This window comes from Thamnophis sirtalis, unplaced genomic scaffold (assembly GCF_051295495.1).
Source record: "Thamnophis sirtalis isolate CommonGarterSnake01/CBP01778 unplaced genomic scaffold, rThaSir2_p1.2 scaffold_9, whole genome shotgun sequence".
NCBI lineage: Eukaryota > Metazoa > Chordata > Lepidosauria > Squamata > Natricidae > Thamnophis > Thamnophis sirtalis.
This window is the reverse complement of record NW_028261389.1, coordinates 47,612,378-47,629,318: the sequence shown is the minus strand read 5'-3', so window position 1 is coordinate 47,629,318 and position 16,941 is coordinate 47,612,378. Positions and strand designations below refer to the sequence as shown.

The 16,941-nt window shown below is 41.6% G+C and overlaps 1 protein-coding gene across 1 annotated transcript; it reads right to left on the bottom strand.

Annotated features, from left to right (window-relative positions):
- Positions 1–737: 737 nt before the first annotated feature.
- Positions 738–8,921, bottom strand: TMBIM4 (transmembrane BAX inhibitor motif containing 4). The gene is made up of 7 exons (XM_014055498.2): positions 8,762–8,921; positions 7,780–7,888; positions 5,589–5,694; positions 4,073–4,106; positions 3,052–3,169; positions 2,709–2,754; positions 738–1,233 (listed from the first exon to the last, which is right to left on the bottom strand). The coding sequence occupies exons 1-7, from the start codon at positions 8,850–8,852 to the stop codon at positions 1,027–1,029; spliced, it is 711 nt and encodes a 236-aa protein (XP_013910973.1). The 5' UTR covers positions 8,853–8,921; the 3' UTR covers positions 738–1,026.
- Between the last annotated feature and the right edge of the window lie 8,020 nt (positions 8,922–16,941).

The window sequence follows — 16,941 nt, the reverse complement described above, 5'->3', positions numbered from 1 at the left end:
TAAAAATAAAATGGGGTGACACTGACAAGAAAAGCATCAGTCAGCAGAGATCTCTGAGACTGCTCTCTTATATAATAGTTTTCTGCTTAACAGTGACAAAACTACAAGTCTTAACAATAGAAGGCAAAGAAACAGAGAAAAGGGATCACATAATGAACATTTTATTAAAATTATTTATTTTTATAACTTTCTAATCACCTGCCAGAATAGCAGATGCAATCTAACTAACTTTGCTATTACTTCAGTTGAAGGGCCATTAATAAATATTCTTCTGCATAAAAATATTTCATCTCTTACAACCATTAGTGAAAAGGTCCTAAGAATGGACTCAAATAAGTTTCAAACTCTTTCCACATTCTAAAAAGGTGTGAAAACATGATATGGTATTTCTGAACTTTCTAAAATTTCAGAATAGAGAAAGACTACTGCCTGCCAATTGTTTTTATGTTTACTTTCACATATAATCCATCTAGGAATCCTTCCCATAAAAGATTATTTTTTCCTATATAAGGTTGTTTCCCAAATAAAAATACTTGGAAGTACATATATTTATTAGAAAAAGCAAAATGATATAGGATGAGTTCAAATAAAAATGCTCATCAAGTTTTTTTGTAAAAGAAGACAATAGAATTTTAGCTTATTTAAAGTTTCAGTGTTCAATAGTGAAATCAAGGAGACTTATGTTATTCAACCAGCAACAACTGTAACTCTCAAAAGGACACATCTGTGGCAATTACTGCAGGAATAAAATAGAATTTTAATGGAACTTATTGGCACAAATGAGTTGATGAGCAAGTCTTTCAATCAATACTAATAATATGCAAATAGATGGAGTAAGCCTTTGCCAAACAGCCAAGATGCCTGCAATATATAATTAACTGATCTCAGAATAGATTCAGTAAGAATCAGCTTTACAGAATGTAAAACCAAGCTTCAGTCTCAAAGTAGACTGCAGATTTTCTAGGTCTTAATTAACTCTTTAGATACTGCATATAAATTATCTCAAATTTGAATTAAAACTTCCTATTACTTTTTATTAAATGCTTCTAGCAAACGGAGCAGGTGCAAAAACAGATTGATGATGTCCAAATAAAGATTGATTGCAGCCAGTATATATTCTTCCGGAGAGAGTTTGTGCATTAATAGATGAGTGTCGTAGATGATAAATCCACAGAACAGAAGCGCTCCTGCAGCAGCAAATACCAGTTCTACTACTTCATTATTGAAAAATAACTAGAAACAAGGAGCAGATAAATGCAGATTTAGTGTATTTTGAATATAAAAGCATATTAAAATTAAATCTATAATGGTATTATAATTTAAATTTTAAAAATGTTTTTAATGGAGAAGCTGAGCACAATTCATATTTTCTATATTATAGGTCATTCCTGTGACTTTAAGACTTCCCATGTTACTAGCAAAATAAGATCTTGTCATATCCTATGATTGTCAGTTGTTTCCTAAAGCAACAGATCTAACTTCAGTTCAAATTAGATAAATCTTTAAATTTCAATGCAACTGCATTTTCTCAATTTAATGTGTATGGGCATCACTTTGAATGAATAAAATCAATAAAATCAATAAAATCAATCACATTGAGATTTTTTTTTTAAAGGCTTCTCATGCTGCAATTCTTTTAAAGAATAGTTGGGTGTTTTCTAACTATAGTATTGCTAGCACAATAATCAATCTGAAAAATACTTTAATGAACTCTTCAAGAAAATGTATTAGACCACCTGGATTCTGCACTCTGAGGAAATCTAAAAGCTTTTCCTGCTCTTCTTTCAGAGATTTACAGTTATTATTAAACTATAACTTATTTGTCAGTATGTTTTGTGTCACCTTCATCTCTAACAAAATGCACTCCATCTATTTAAACTGTATTAGCATATAGTTGTTTTCCCATTTTACTGTGAACTATACCTTCAAAGTTACAGGGACATATGACAATCTCCCAGTTGCTGGGGCCATTTCCAGCATAACTTTTATATAGTTATTCAATGAATCTTTTCGAGGGAAGTTTGTAGAGGACTGCAATCATATCCTCTGTTCATTAGACACAGACCTAGGAACAGCCATAAATGATTGTAAGTGGGTACCTGCACAGCAGATTATCAAACTGACTCGGGATTCATGAATGTATGGCTGAACTGCAGAATCTATGGCTAAAGAAAGATTTGCAGATCATGTTATCTGCTGATTATGATTCTCTATGCCTGGACTGGCCAGGTTCAAAATGAGGAAAGCTCCTTTATTTTAGCTATCAAAACCCAATAACCGAATATTAAAAGAAGGCCTCTGAGTGATAAATATTGGCATCTATCTGATTTATGTAGAATAATAATTATTTTTATGTAAAATTATTTAAATCAAGAAGTTATTTTTGAGAGTGTAATGTTGATTCTTCAAGTTTGTGGAGCAAAAACATTAAAAGATAAAAGTAGTTTAAATTTGATCTTAACAGTATGCATTTATTTAAAAACTCTTAAAACTAATTTCAACTTTAACCGAGTTTTCATTAATAAACTACATGCTCATAATCCCCCAATGCACATATATGACTTGCATTGAAAAGAACACAATTATCAGTTAAAAAACCCAAGATTTTAAAATTGGAGTTAGCTCCTAACAATTCAATTTATTTAAAATAGTTAGCATCCTATGGAGACCTCCAAAATTTTAATTATCTAAAATAAATATTCTCTTACCTTTAAAATGCTTGTCAGGAGAAGAATCCACAAGCAAGTAAAGAGCCTGAGAAGATACAGACATATCTTATTTGTAATATGCTTTTAACAGTTCTTTAAAAATGCAGACACACATAATTTCTATAATTATTAAGTACAAAATCACATATTGAAATAATTATCAGCCATTTCTCTTTTACTTATTCACAAAGCACACTTGTAAATCCCCTGCCTTAGTTTTTTTGCTGCAATCACAACATATCAACAAATCTTAAAAGAAGCTGTCATCACTGATTATTATTCCAGTAAGAAAGGGTCATTCAAAATACTGAAATGCCAATGTACGTAACAGAAACTAGCTTACCCCGCTCCAGCTCTACTGAAATCCCGTTTGGATTGCAATGTGTACACAGTAAGGGCTAAAAACACAGTTGTTGTCAGAATAAAGGCTTGTAACACAATTGATACTTCATAGAAAGTCACTAGCAAGAAAGGGAAAACAAAGAATTGTAATCAATATGAAGAATTTTTGATACAATCATCTTGTCTTAACTGGTTCATTTTTTTCATACATAAAAACCGTACTGTAATTCTAAAATCTGGTATAAAACAGGTATGTCAATAACAAATAATGAGGTGTATAAATTTTAAAGTACAAATTTTGTTCTATTAATATTTCATAACAGAAGCGAAGAGGGGAGGAGGGGGACACAACATAACACACAGATGAATTCCTGATTTCTTTTTACCTAACAGAAATTAAATCTGGATTTAGTCATATGTTTTCTTATTTTAAGAAAATAAGTTTAAAGCAAGAGCTTGAGTTGCTTTGGAAAATGACTGGAGGTGTTCTTGCTTCAACTTTTGAGTGCAAAGGCATCATTCTTCATCTTCCTATTTTCTAGATTGAATCATGATACGGAATTAATTCAAGCATTTCAAGGCACATATACTGTAGACCTACTACCGACAACACCAGGTTTTGCAATACAGGGGCCATGGAAAGTAGTAAAAAAAAATGCCAATACTCATTACGTGTCTCCTTTCACTCTGGTGGTGAATGATGATCAGTTTATGACTTGTGGACTTCAACTCCCAGAATTCCTGAGTCAGCAAGGAATCTATAAGAGTTGCTTCTCAGATAAGAACATAAGCAGCCGTTGTATAAATAATTAGTAGCTGCACCCTACTTCTTTATCAGAAAACTTCTTCTGGTTTACAGTGAGGCTATGAGGGGGGAAATCAATTTGTTGAAATTATTGCATTACTGCTTTTATTTTAATAAAGATTTCTAAATAAAATTCTCACTGGGCTTGGAAAAATATACTTTCAGTTCAGGCAGCTACAAAAGTCTGATGCTGTCAATCAAATATAATAAATTTTACCTGTAATGGCAATAGTCAGTGCTTCCAAAAAAGTCTATAAGTAATAAAGAAAAAAAAAGTATCACCCAACTTATTAAATCTTAATAACAAAGGTTCAGAAATTTGTGTAGACAAGAGCTATATCATTAGACTTGTTAAATTGGGCCTCATGTATATGAAGGAGGGAGGGAGGGACTCTCTTATACTAAGGAGAATTGGACTCTTCTTCACCTACCCTTTCCTTTGCCTAAATAAAATTAGGAGTTCACTGCCTACAGGTTGCTTATCACTCCAGGTTAGTAGCCCTCAAAACTCCAAGTAACATACCAGTGATGGCTAACCTTTTTCTTGTTGAGTGCTTAAAATGTGAGTGCACATGTGCAATAGCACACGTGTGTGCCAGCACCCACAATGCAAAGCAACCCTCCCATATGCACATGCGTGCATAACACCCTCATGCTCCCCCCATGTATGCCGCACTGCTCGCCTTCAAGCTGAGCTTGGGATTTCCTGCAAGAGGCTGGGGGAGGCCGTTTTGGCCCTTCCCAGGCTCCAGGAAAGTCTCTGGAGCCTTTGGGGGGGTGTGTGAAAAATGGGCCCAACGAGCCAACCAGAAGTTCAGAAATGATCGATTTCTGGCTTCCAGAGGGCCTCTGGGCGGGGCGGGGGAGGCTGTTTTGGCCCTCACCAGGCTCCAGAGGCTTTCCTGAAGCCTGAGAGGGCAAAAATGGCCTCCCCCAGCCAGAAACAGATTGCTTCTGAACTTCCTGTATGCCTGTTGGGACCATTTTTTGGCCTCCCCAGGCTCTGGGTGCTTTCCTGAAACCTGGGGAGGGTGAAAACATGCAGATATGGTTCTGCGTGCCACCTGTGGCACGGGTGTCATAGGTTCGGCATCACAGTAATATACTGTCAGAATATATGATAATCTGTGATAATCTTTGCAAGATCAGATTTTTCTCCTTTTATAATCAGAAAAACATATTAAGTTTTGTGTACTTTCTACAGTTTCCCATCATTTCCTCTAAAAATAAAGGTTGAAAATTTAGGTCTCGTATGCTGTTGGATCACTGCATCATCCCTCAGAACCTGGAGGTTGACAATGCTATTATTACTATTGACCACTGCAAATTACACATAGACATACTTTTGAAAGTAAGCATTTTCACATCATTAAGTCAATTACTCTATTTGCACTGGTATGATCAGCTGTCAGTTTTCCCGAATAAAAGAGGTCAGCTAGGTTTGACTCTAAAGTATTTTTTCTGGTACATGCAAACTTACTCTGCTATGCACATTAAAAAGCTATGCAGAAGGAAATGATATAAATCATTTTCAAAGGGACAGCATATGTTCTACAGATGTCTGATAAAAGCCTTTTCCTTTTAAAAAACATATTAATAGAAGAATTACTAGAAGTACAAAGGTAAAACAAAAAAAACTCATGGGGAAAAAATCAGAAATATACAATATAATACATTCACGTCATTAATTAACTGCAACTATCAAGAGTGTCATTCATTATAAAAATACTTACAAATCCAAAGAGAAGATATAAATTAACTGGATACTGATGTCTATATAGAGTTAACGCCACAATCAGAGCCAAAGAACCAACCAAGCCCATCAAAAGTAAAGCAGGGCTGTAAATTTAAGTATGACAACATAATTAATATTAGGAAACAATATTATAATATCTTTTGTTCCCCCCAAATAATGTATAAATCAATCTTATCACAGTTTAAAATAGTTCAGTAAGTTTGGAAATAATAAAATACTTGTTAGTCAAATTGAATCACAATATCTATGGCAGGTTATCAATATTTCAAATATTTAAACTGCTTTTAAATAAAGACATATTCACAATAGCAATTTATTTCTGCATTATATTAGTTTGTTGTTGTTAGTCGCGAAGTCATGTCTGACTCATCGCAACCACATGGACAACGCTCCTCCAAGCCTTCCTGTCGTCTACCCCAGTCCATTTAAGCTTACGCTAACTGCTTCAGTGACTCCATCCAGCCACCTCATTCTTTGTTGTCCTGTTTTTCTTTTGCCCTCAATTGTTCCCAGCATTAGGCTCTTCTCCAGTGAGTCGTTCTTTCTCATTAGGTGGCCAAAGTATTTGAGTTTCATGTTCAGGATCTGGCATTCTAAAGAGCGGTCAGGGTTGATCTCCTATAGGACTGACCGGTTTGATCATCTTGCAGTCCAAGGGACTCGCAAGAGTCTTCCCCAGCACCATAGTTCAAAGGCCTCAATTCTTTGGCGCTCAGCCTTCCTTAAGGTCCAACTTTCACAGCCATCCATTGCAACTGGGAAAACCATAGTTTTGACTATACACACTTTTGTTGGCAGGATGATGTCTCTGTTTTTTAGTATGCTGTCTAGATTTACCATAGCTTTCCTTCCCAGGAGTAAGCATCTTTTAATTTCTTGGCTGTAGTCCCCATCTGCGGTAATCTTGGAGCCCAGGAAAATAAAATCTGTCACTACCTCCATTTCTTCCCCATCTATTTGCCAGGAATTGAGAGGGCCAGATGACATGACCTTAGTTTTCTTAATGTTGAGTTTAAAACCAACTTTTGCACTCTCCTCCTTCACCCGGATCAAGACGCTCTTTAGATCCTCTTCACTTTCTGCCATTAGAGTGGTATTATCTGCACATCTCCCGGCAATCTTAATTCCAATTTTGATTCATCTAGCCCTGCCTTTGCATATAAGTTAAATAGGCAGGCCGACAGTTCACAGCCTTGCCAAACTCCTTTCTCAATGGAATCACAATCAGTGATTCCGTGTCCAGTTCTCACTGTGGCTTCTTGACCAGCATATAGGTTTCTCAAGAGACAAATAAGCTGGTCTGGTACTCCCATCTCTTTAAGAACTTGCCACTATTTGTTGTGATCTACAAAATCAAAGGCTTTAGCATAGTCAATGAAACAGTAGTAGATGTTTTTCTGGAACTCCCTAATTTTCTCCATGATCCAGTGTATATTGGCAATTTGATCTCTAGTTCCTCTCCTCTTCAAAGTCCTGCCTGTACTTCTGGTAATTCTCGGTCACATACAGCTGGAGCCTAGCTTGTAGGATTTTGAGCATAACTTTGCAAAATGAGTGCAAATGTGCGGTAGTTTGAACATTCTTTGGCATTGCCCTTCTTTGGAATTGGAATATTAGTTACTGGGTGATTATATTAGTTGCTTCATTCAGACACACAAAAGTGAATGGAGAACATGTTACTTACTGGCAAAGGAGAAAAGAAACAGGCTATTATTAAAGGTAGGAGCAAAACCTAATTTTTGCTTCCATGGCTAACTAATATTAGGCCTTAGAAGCAAATTTTCACACCCACAAATAGTGGAAACCTTTTCTCTCCCAAGCAACTGGTGTAATTTACTTAACAAGAAATAAATAAATTCACCCAGGAACTCTGTTCAGATGGGACAAACATCTTGTTTTCTACTCTCCCCCCCCCCCAACTCCACCCTCAGTCAACATGATATTTCTCCAAACAATTCCCTAGACCAGCATTTTCAACCTTTGCAACTTTTAAGATTTTGGCTGGGGAATCTCAGAGTTCAACTCCACACATTTTAAAGTGGCAAGGTTGAGAAACAGCTCTAGACTACCTTGCAGAATCATAAAATACGAAAGGGCATTGCATCCGTATTTATTTTGTATTAAAAAATGAAGCAAATTCAACCAGATTCACTCACTATAGATCGTACCTTTCATGTACAAACGTCCGGATTGTTGTGAAATAGAGAAAAGCTGCAGAGGTTACAGTTGTCAAAAAAATCTGGACTGAAAGTATGCTATAGACTTTGCGCAGAAAAGCTAAAATACAGAAAATAAGCACAGTTCATTATTGTTTATTTTCAAGACATGCTGAAATCAAGCACCTATACTTTGTTCTTGTTTTGTTTTTAAACTTCATTCGATCTTTAGCTTTTTAATGGTATCCACTGCAATAAACACTGAATCATCAGGGGAATCCAGTCATATGACCTTACAGTTGTTTTATCATTCAAAAACTAGTACATTGCAGTGAGTATTTGAGTAGGTTAAAACTCCCCCAGAGCCATGCATGTAGAATTCCTGATCTAGGATGGTGGAGGTCTCCACTATTGCTCTATTAAAAATGGATTTAAAACCCCTGCAATGTTGCCCACACCACACAACTCTCCCCATAGCAAGATGTTCATTGTAGAAGATCTACAATTTGTTCTACCTTTGCCAAATTACGATCCTAAAGGGAGTCCATGATTTATCTGCAAAGGAGAGCCATCTGGATCAGTGGAAGCCAAAATACTGGGTCACTTTTACTGATAACAAAGTACCATAGGAAAAACTATAATCAACTCCCCCCTCCCTTCCCACGGCTTGTCCTTGCATTCTGGGACTGCATTCCCTCTTGGGGAAAAGGCCCAGGCATTGGTAGGCCTGGCAAGATCCAGGATTGCCACGGATTCCGACGAGCACTGCCACTTTAGACTCGTGTCAGGAGCCTAAAGCAAGCACCACAGGCAATATAATGGGCCTGGAGCGAGGACTGTTTCCAAACGGCAATGATTTCGTTCTTCGAAGCCCAAGGGAAGGAAGGCTTCGAGCTAAGCGGGAGAAGAGGGAGCTTCATCGGGAAACGGCGAAGGCGACGGCTTCGGAATGGAGAATGGAAAAGGCGGGAGAGGGCTGACCGGGACTCTTTACCCAAGCGGATGTGCACGCTAGCCGTCGCGACGTTCGTGCCATAGTTGAAGTCGTCCTCAATGGACGACCTCGGATAACTCTCCGCAGCCATCTTTTCCGCGGTCGCTTCCCTCCCCGGAATTCTGCGCCTGTCGGTTGCTGCTGAAGGGCGTCGCTTCAGAACTTCCGGCTTGTTCTCGTCATCCCAATGGTGATGTCATCGTCAGCCAATGGTTGCGCGCTTTAAGGCGGGAAGAGCGCGGAGTGTCTTGGTTTTTTTCAAGTTGGGGGGGGGGTGTTAAAAGCTTCGTCGTTTGATTTGAGGCGGCCTCCGCCTCCGCCTCCTCCGTCCACTCGCCGCCCTCGCATTCAGCTAGCCTCATTCCGCGGCTGCTGACGGGAATCTGCCCCTTGAGTTTTACATCGTTAGGTTTAAAACGGTGGCTACTTTCTGGAGGAACAGCCTGAGGCTGGGTTTACAGAGGACTAAGCAGCCAGCAAAGCTGGGAACTCTGGGAGTTGAAGTCCACAGGTCTTAAAGTTGCCAAGGTTGGAGACCACTGGACTAAAGAATATTCTTACCTGAAGGGTGGTGTCTCTGGGGTAAATTCCCTTGAGCCTCTGAAAGGTTAACAGTGTACTGGCAAAGTGTGGTTTGTGTGTGTGTGTGTGTGAGAGAGAGAGAGAGAGAGAGTGAAAAGAAACTAGAGGTAATTAGATATCAGCAGGATTTATTTCTGAATAACCCAATATATAAGGTGACCAGATTTTCAGATTGGTAAAGAGGGACACCTTTGGCCGGGGGGGGGGGGGGGGGGGCTTGATTAAAAAATTTATACGGAGCAACAAAAATTTTCATGTAACACAAAAATAGTGTTGTAATTTTTTTTATTTCCACGTAACTACAATTTACAAATATAAATTGTAACTCTTGCCAAACATCAACATTTTGATCACGTGACCATGAGGATGCTGCAGCAGTCGCTAAGTGTGAAAATGGTTACTAAGTGTGAAAAATGGTCATCAGTCACTTTTCAATGCCATTGTAACTTTGGTCACTATACCACCTTTCTTGCCACAGTTCTTAAGTGAATAACTGCAGCTGATAAGTTAGTAACATAAGTAAATCTGGTTTCCCCATTTGACTTTGTCAAAAGGTCAGAAAAAGCGATTACATGACCCTAGGACACTGAAACCATCATAAATACAAATCTGTTGCCAAACATCATAATGTTGATCACGTGACCATGAGGATGCTGCAATGGTCGCTAGGTGTGAAAATGGTCACTAAGTGTGAAAAATGGTCATCAGTCACTTTTTTCAATGCCATTGTATCTTCCTGATTATTAAAAGTGCAAATTCACTCAGTGTCAATCATGACTCCTGAGTCCATTTCAAAGTATTGTGCATAGAAATTTTAAAAATGGCTTGTTTCAATTTATTTTGGATAGAATCTTAGAATAGTCTAAGACAATTTAAAAAAAGAATCAACACAGAATAACACTATTTTAAAAAATCATATGCACAATAAATAAAATATTATTTTAAAATACGTTAAAAAAATAAAAGAAAAAAACCCGGCTCACTTACCAGCAGGCAGGCAGAGTCAGCAGATCTTCGCAGCGATGGATGGAAGCACACAGGGAGCCTATATACGCAACTGCAGTAACAATGGCAATGATGAAGGATTGGATTGAGTTAAAGAATAAAAGAATTCTGATCTTAGAAGGCCATGACCTGCAGGCAGGCTGGCATAATTTCTTATGGAATGACAAACATAAAATGCACAAATACTTTCAAAATCATTTAATTAGGAGAACTTTACTGCAACAATGGCTCAAAATAAAAAAAATCCACTATGTGAAAACCCCAAATTGGCTATCACCAACAGAAAGAACGACACACCCAAATTTTACAGATTGGAACAAAATTCTAAGATACAGAGATCTAATTGACAGACAGGGAAATTTAAAAACAATTGAAGAATTGGCAGATCAGAATATGAAAGGTGATTGGCTAACCTACCTCCAAATTAAAACTAAATACAATAAAGACACTAAAATATATGGTATTGAAACAGAACCACACGAATTGGATAAAATTATTCAAAGTCTGAACAGAAAGATGATAGGGAAAATATACAAATTCCTCTTGAAGTATCAAATGGAAGAGGAAATTGTAAAAGAACCAATGATAAAATGGGCACAGAACTTTGGCTATAACATTGAACTAGACAAATGGGAAAAATTTTGGGGAATAAATTTAAGAATGACACTTTCAGTCCCATACAAGGAAAACCAGTACAAAATGCTTTATTATAGATGGCATCTGGCACCGTCAAGGTTGGCCAAAATTTCAACAAATACCTCGCTAAATTGCTGGAAATGTGATTCAATACATGGCACATATTATCATTTATGGTAGACTTGTGAAGAGGCAAAAAAATTCTGGAAAAGGATCAAAAATTGGTTGGAAGAAATAACAAAGGTTAAGTTAGATTGGAAACCTGAACTCTTTCTATTAGAAATTATACCGACGAAATAGAAAAAAGAAATACAATATCTAATATTACGTATACTTACAGCAGCAAGGATAGCTTTCGCCCAGAAGTGGAAAAATAAACTAAACCTAAATGAAGAAGAAATAATAAGAAAAATTATGGACTGTGCCGAAATGGATAAATTAAAGAAAGAAATACAGGGAAAAGAAGAATCAGAATTTTATTGGATATGGGATAATTGGTATATAGTTGGATGGAACAAAGGAATCACAGACAGTGGTCACATTAGTTTTGCCCCATTTTATGACCTTCCTTGCTATAGTTGTTAAGTGAATCACTGTTGTAAAGTGAATTTGGCTTCCCTATTGAGTTTGTATGTTAGAAGGTTGCAAGAGCATATGACCCTGGGACATTGCAACCATCATAAATATGAGCCAGTTACCAAGTGTCCAAAGTTTGATCACTTGACTGAATGGATGCCGAAATGGTCAAAAGTGTGCAAAACCGTCATAAGACATTTTTTTCACTCCCATAGTAACTGAATGGTCATTAAATGAAAGGTTGCAAGTCAAGCACTATTTGTATTTATTGGAGCTGAATTTGATCTTAATCTGGTTGTTGTAGTGTTGAAAGTGGGATGGGGGTATCAGTCTGCACCTTTCAAAGATTGTTTCTCAATTTTTATATTTGAATATTCAAATTTTCAATATTATTGAAATATGTCAATAAAGATTCTAAGTCATCCAGGTGTCTGAAAGCTGAGACAAATAGCAAAAAAAAAAAAAAAAAAAAAAGTCCAGTTGCCATGATTCAACTTCCAGATATTATTGAAACATATTATTCTGATTCAGATGAGAATCCTTTTTAAAAAATACTGTATTCACTTAAATTTTGCCCTTGGGGGAATATTGAAGGTACATCTCTTACAAGATATTGCAAAAATAAATAAATTGTGGAATAGAAAGTCAGCTGGTGAAGTTTGCCATTTTATCTACTTCTGTAGAACCCCTTTCTGCCAGGGCTGCCAGGATACCTAAAAATAGGAGTTGTGACTTGTCGAAGGTGGACTGGTCTGTCATGATGGCAAAGGCAAACAGCTGTGGTGTTGGCGCTTGGACGGGGAGGAAGAGGAGGAGGAAGAAGAGGACTCGTGGCGTGGTCGCTACCCACCACTGCACAGGCGCCGCCACGGGCAGCAGAAGCTCCGGAACCAAGTGGAAGTTGTCTGTGCGAGTGAAACAGCCGCCGCCGCAGGAGAGGGCGGTGGGAAGCGATCACGCCTCGCGGACTTGCGGCGTGGTCGCTTCCCACCACAGCACAGGGGCCGCCACGTGCGGCAGAAGCTCTGTGACTGAGTGGAAGTTCTGTGCGCGAGTGAAACAGCCGCCGCCGCAGGGGAGGGTGGTGGGAAGTGACCACGCCTCACGGACTCGCAGCATGGTCGCTTCCCATGGTAGCACAGGGGCCGCCACGCCAGCAGAAGCTCCGGGACCGAGTGGAAGTTCTCTGTGCGAGGTGAAAATCTGCAAAGGGGGAGAAGGAGGAGAGTAGGGCTGTCTCCTCCCCCCAGCACCTCCCAATTCCCACCGGTAGCAGTCCATTCCATTACTCACCAGTGAGTTAAGCTAAGCCTAAGCAGCTGCAACCAAAACAAAAGACGAAATGAAATGGAGACTCGTGCAGGTGTGCTAAGCTAAGCGGACTCCAGCCAATCAGTGAGCTGGCTGGGATGGAAAATTTTCAGCACGCAGCTGGAGTCCAGGCCAATCAGTGAGAAGCAGGCTGGGCTGGCTTAGATTTTTGTGTAGGATAGAACGGAACGAGCCACCGAGCTAGCTGCTAGCAGCTGATGGGCGGGGGGGCGAGGGAGCTGCGAGCGCCAAAATAAAGCGTGTTTTTTTAAGAACGGCCCGGGACGCGGGAAAATTTATGAAAAGGCGTGCCTGTCCCGCCAAATGCGGGACGTCTGGTCACCCTACCAATATAGGGAACAAAGCAAAAGCTGAATCTCCCATCATACTGGCCCCTTCACAATGAACCATTAAATGTCATGCAACCCACACACGTACGTACATACATACATCATCCATACATACACGCACACACACACACACACACACCTGGGAGAGGCAGGTTTGACGGGAGCTATAGGACTAGCCATTACCGGGAAAGGAGGGTTCACTACGTCACAGCGATCCCTCCTTCTGGCCCTGTTAGCTCCACTCCAAGACCAGATGGCGAGAGTTGTCAGGGCCCTGGTCTCAGGCTGCTGTTGCTAAATGCCAGGTCTGTGGTTCACAAAGCTCCCCTCGTCCGGGACCTAATATTAGACGAGGGGGCAGACCTGGCATGTATTACTGAGACCTGGCTGGGCCATGAGGGAGGAGTCCCCCTCACTGAAATGTGCCCAGAAGGGTTTCAGGTGCTACATCAGCCACAACACCAGTGAAGGGGTGGGGGAGTGGCAGTCATCATCCGAGAGTCCCTAGTTCCTCGTAGGATCCCTGCTCCGGAGATTGTCGGGTGTGAGTCCCTTCTGGTGAAGTTGGACCTTGGGGGTCAAATGGGTTTGTTGCTAACGTACCTCCCAACAGCGTTGCAACAGCCCTGCCTGTGTTCCTTGAGTCAGTAGCCGAGCTGGCGGTTGAATTCCCCAGGCTTGTAGTGCTGGGGGATTTCAACCTGCCATCGCTCGGTGAACACTCTGATGGAGCACAGGAGTTCATGGCTTCCATGACAGCCATGGACTTGACCCAGGTAATTCAGGGTCCGACTCATTTAGCGGGGCACACGCTTGACCTCGTATTTCTCTCGGAGCAGTGGAGATGTGATCTAGATTTGAAGGGCATTAAGACCTTGCCCTTGTCATGGTCAGATCACTTCCTACTGAGGCTCGACTTTTGGAAATCAATCCCCCACTGTAGGGAGGGGGAACCGATTAGGTGGTTCTGCCCCAGGCACCTGATAGACCCTATGGGATTTCAGACGGCACTTGGTGAGATACCTGACTCTCTGGCCCACAGTCCGGCGGAGTCCTTAGTCGCTGCTTGGAATATAGCGGCGGCGGAGGCTCTAAACCGGATTGCGCCTTTACGGCCTCTCCGCATCAGCGGATCCAGGAGGTCTCCTTGGTTCACCGAGGAACTCCGGGAGATGAAGCGCCAAAAGAGATGCCTAGAGCGACGTTGGAGGGCTAGTAGCTCCGAATCCGACCGAACACAATTAAGAGCCTTTATTAGGACTTATCTAGTGGCAATACGGGCGGCAAAATGTGCGCATTTTTCCGCTCTTATTGCATCCACAGAATCTTGCCCAGCCGCCCTGTTTAGGATAGCCCGCTCCCTCTTGAAAGGGACGGATGCGGACGAACCCTTACAGGGTAGGAATTTGTTCAGTTTCTGTCGGATAAAATCGCTCGGATCCGGACGGACCTGGACTCCACTTGTATGGTACCAGCCGAGGCGCCGGGGGAAGGTCCTGATCAGATTTTATGGAGCGAGTTTCAACTTGTCGCTCCTGAGGAAGTGGACAAGGCCATGGGAGCAGTGAGTGCCTTCACCTGTTTACTGGACCCATGCCCCTCCTGGCTGGTCTTGACCAGCAGGCAGGTGACACGTGGCTGGCTCCAGAGGATTGTTAATACCTCTCTTCTGGAGGGATCCTTCCCACATCCTCTAAAGTATGCGGTGGTGAGACCCCTCCTTAAGAAACCATCCCTGGATCCAGCCATTTTAAACAACTATCACCCAGTCTCCAACCTCCCGTTCGTAGGGAAGGTTGTTGAGAAGGTGGTGGCCTTTCAACTCCTTGGATGAAGCAGATTATCTGGATCCCTTTCAGTTGGGTTTCAGGCCTAGTTACGGCAGAGAAATTGCTTTGGTCGCGCTGATCGATGATCTCTGGCAGGCCAGGGATAGAGGACATTCCTCTATCCTAGTGCTCCTTGACCTCTCAGCGGCCTTCGATACCATTGACCATGGTATCCTTCTGCGACGGTTACGGGAGGTGGGGGTGGGAGGCACGTTTTAAGGTGGTTCTCCTCCTACCTCTCAGACAGGTCGCAGTCGGTGTTGGTTGGAGGACAGAGGTCAACCCCTAGGCCCCTCAACTATGGGGTGCTGCAGGGTTCAGTCCTGTCCCCCTCCTATTTAACATCTACATGAAGCCGCTAGGTGAGATCATCTGGTGGCACGGGATCAAATATCATCAATATGCGGACGATACTCAATTGTATCTGTCCGCCCCATGCCAACTCAGCGAAGCAGTGGAAGTGATGTGCCAGTGCCTGGAGGCTTTCAGGGTCTGGATGGGAGCGAACAAGTTTGCACTCAATCCAGACAAGACCGAGTGGCTATTGATGCTGCCTCCCAAGGTTAGTCCAGACATTCCACCTCTTAGCCTGGGGGGTGAAATTATACACCCCTCAGAGAGGGCCCGCAATCTGGGTGTCCTCCTGGACCCACAGCTGACGTTAAGCACCATCTGTCGGCTGTGACCAGGGGGGCTTTTGCCCAGGTTCACCTGGTGCACCAGTAGCGGCCCTACCTGGAGCGGGAGGCACTTTGAATAGTCACTCATGCCCTTGTCACCTCAAGACTGGATTACTGTAACGTGCTCTACATGGGGCTGCCCCTGAAGAGTGTTTGAAGACTACAGCTGGTCCAGAACGCAGCCGCGCGAGCGATATGGGGTGTATCTAGATACACCCATATTACACCTATCCTCTGCGAGCTGCACTGGCTTCCTATTGGTCTCCGGACGTGCTTCAAGGTGCTGGTCGTTACTTTTAAAGCCCTACATGGTTTAGGACCTGGCTACCTGAGAGACCACCTCCTGCCACTTACCTCCCAACGACCAACAAGATCGCACAGGTTGGGCCTCCACCGGGTGCCGTCAACCGGACAATGCCAGCTGGCGACTCTCCAGGGGAGGGCCTTCTCTGTTGCTACGCCGGCCCTGTGGAACGATCTACCTGCAGAGATCTGGACCCTTACCACTCTCCCGGCCTTCCGTAAAGCCGTCAAGACCTGGCTGTTCCGGCAGGCCTGGGGCTGTTGATTGATATCAAGCCCCGCTTAGATGGAATGGGTGATGTAAATTTTAATACTGTATTTTTTATTTTTTATTTCTATTTTTTAAATTTTAAATGTTTCTTGTCTGTTGTGAGCCACCCAGAGTCCCTATGGGAGTGGGCGGCATACAAATTCTATTAAACTTGGAAACTTGGAAACCACAGACACTCTGTTCTGTAGGAAGTTATCACCCAGCCCTCTCCAAAAAAAATGAAATATCCTAGGAAATATTGAAAAGGCAGAATATTTCTCTGAATGTGAAAAGAAAGAAACATGTTTTAAAAGACAGAATAGCTGCCTGTAGCTTCCTGCCCATCCCCACTTTGTCAATGGGCCATTAAGAAGGCCAAGCTAGTCCACTTTACATAATAAAGAGTTCTCCACTTCAGCTCCAGGGGGATGGGATTAAAGCATGATAATATTGGCCCTTTACTCAACTGACCACATGGCATCTGAGAACTCAACCAAACCTGGATTCAAAATGCAGCCTAGAGAGTTGCCCCTGCATGGCCCCATGGAAGTCTGACAACCAACCAGAATACATTTCTTACACAGGAACAGGAAACAGAGAGGTGGGACTGAATAGGTTATAAAAAGCCTAGCAAGCCCCTCCCTCAGCCCTTCTCTTT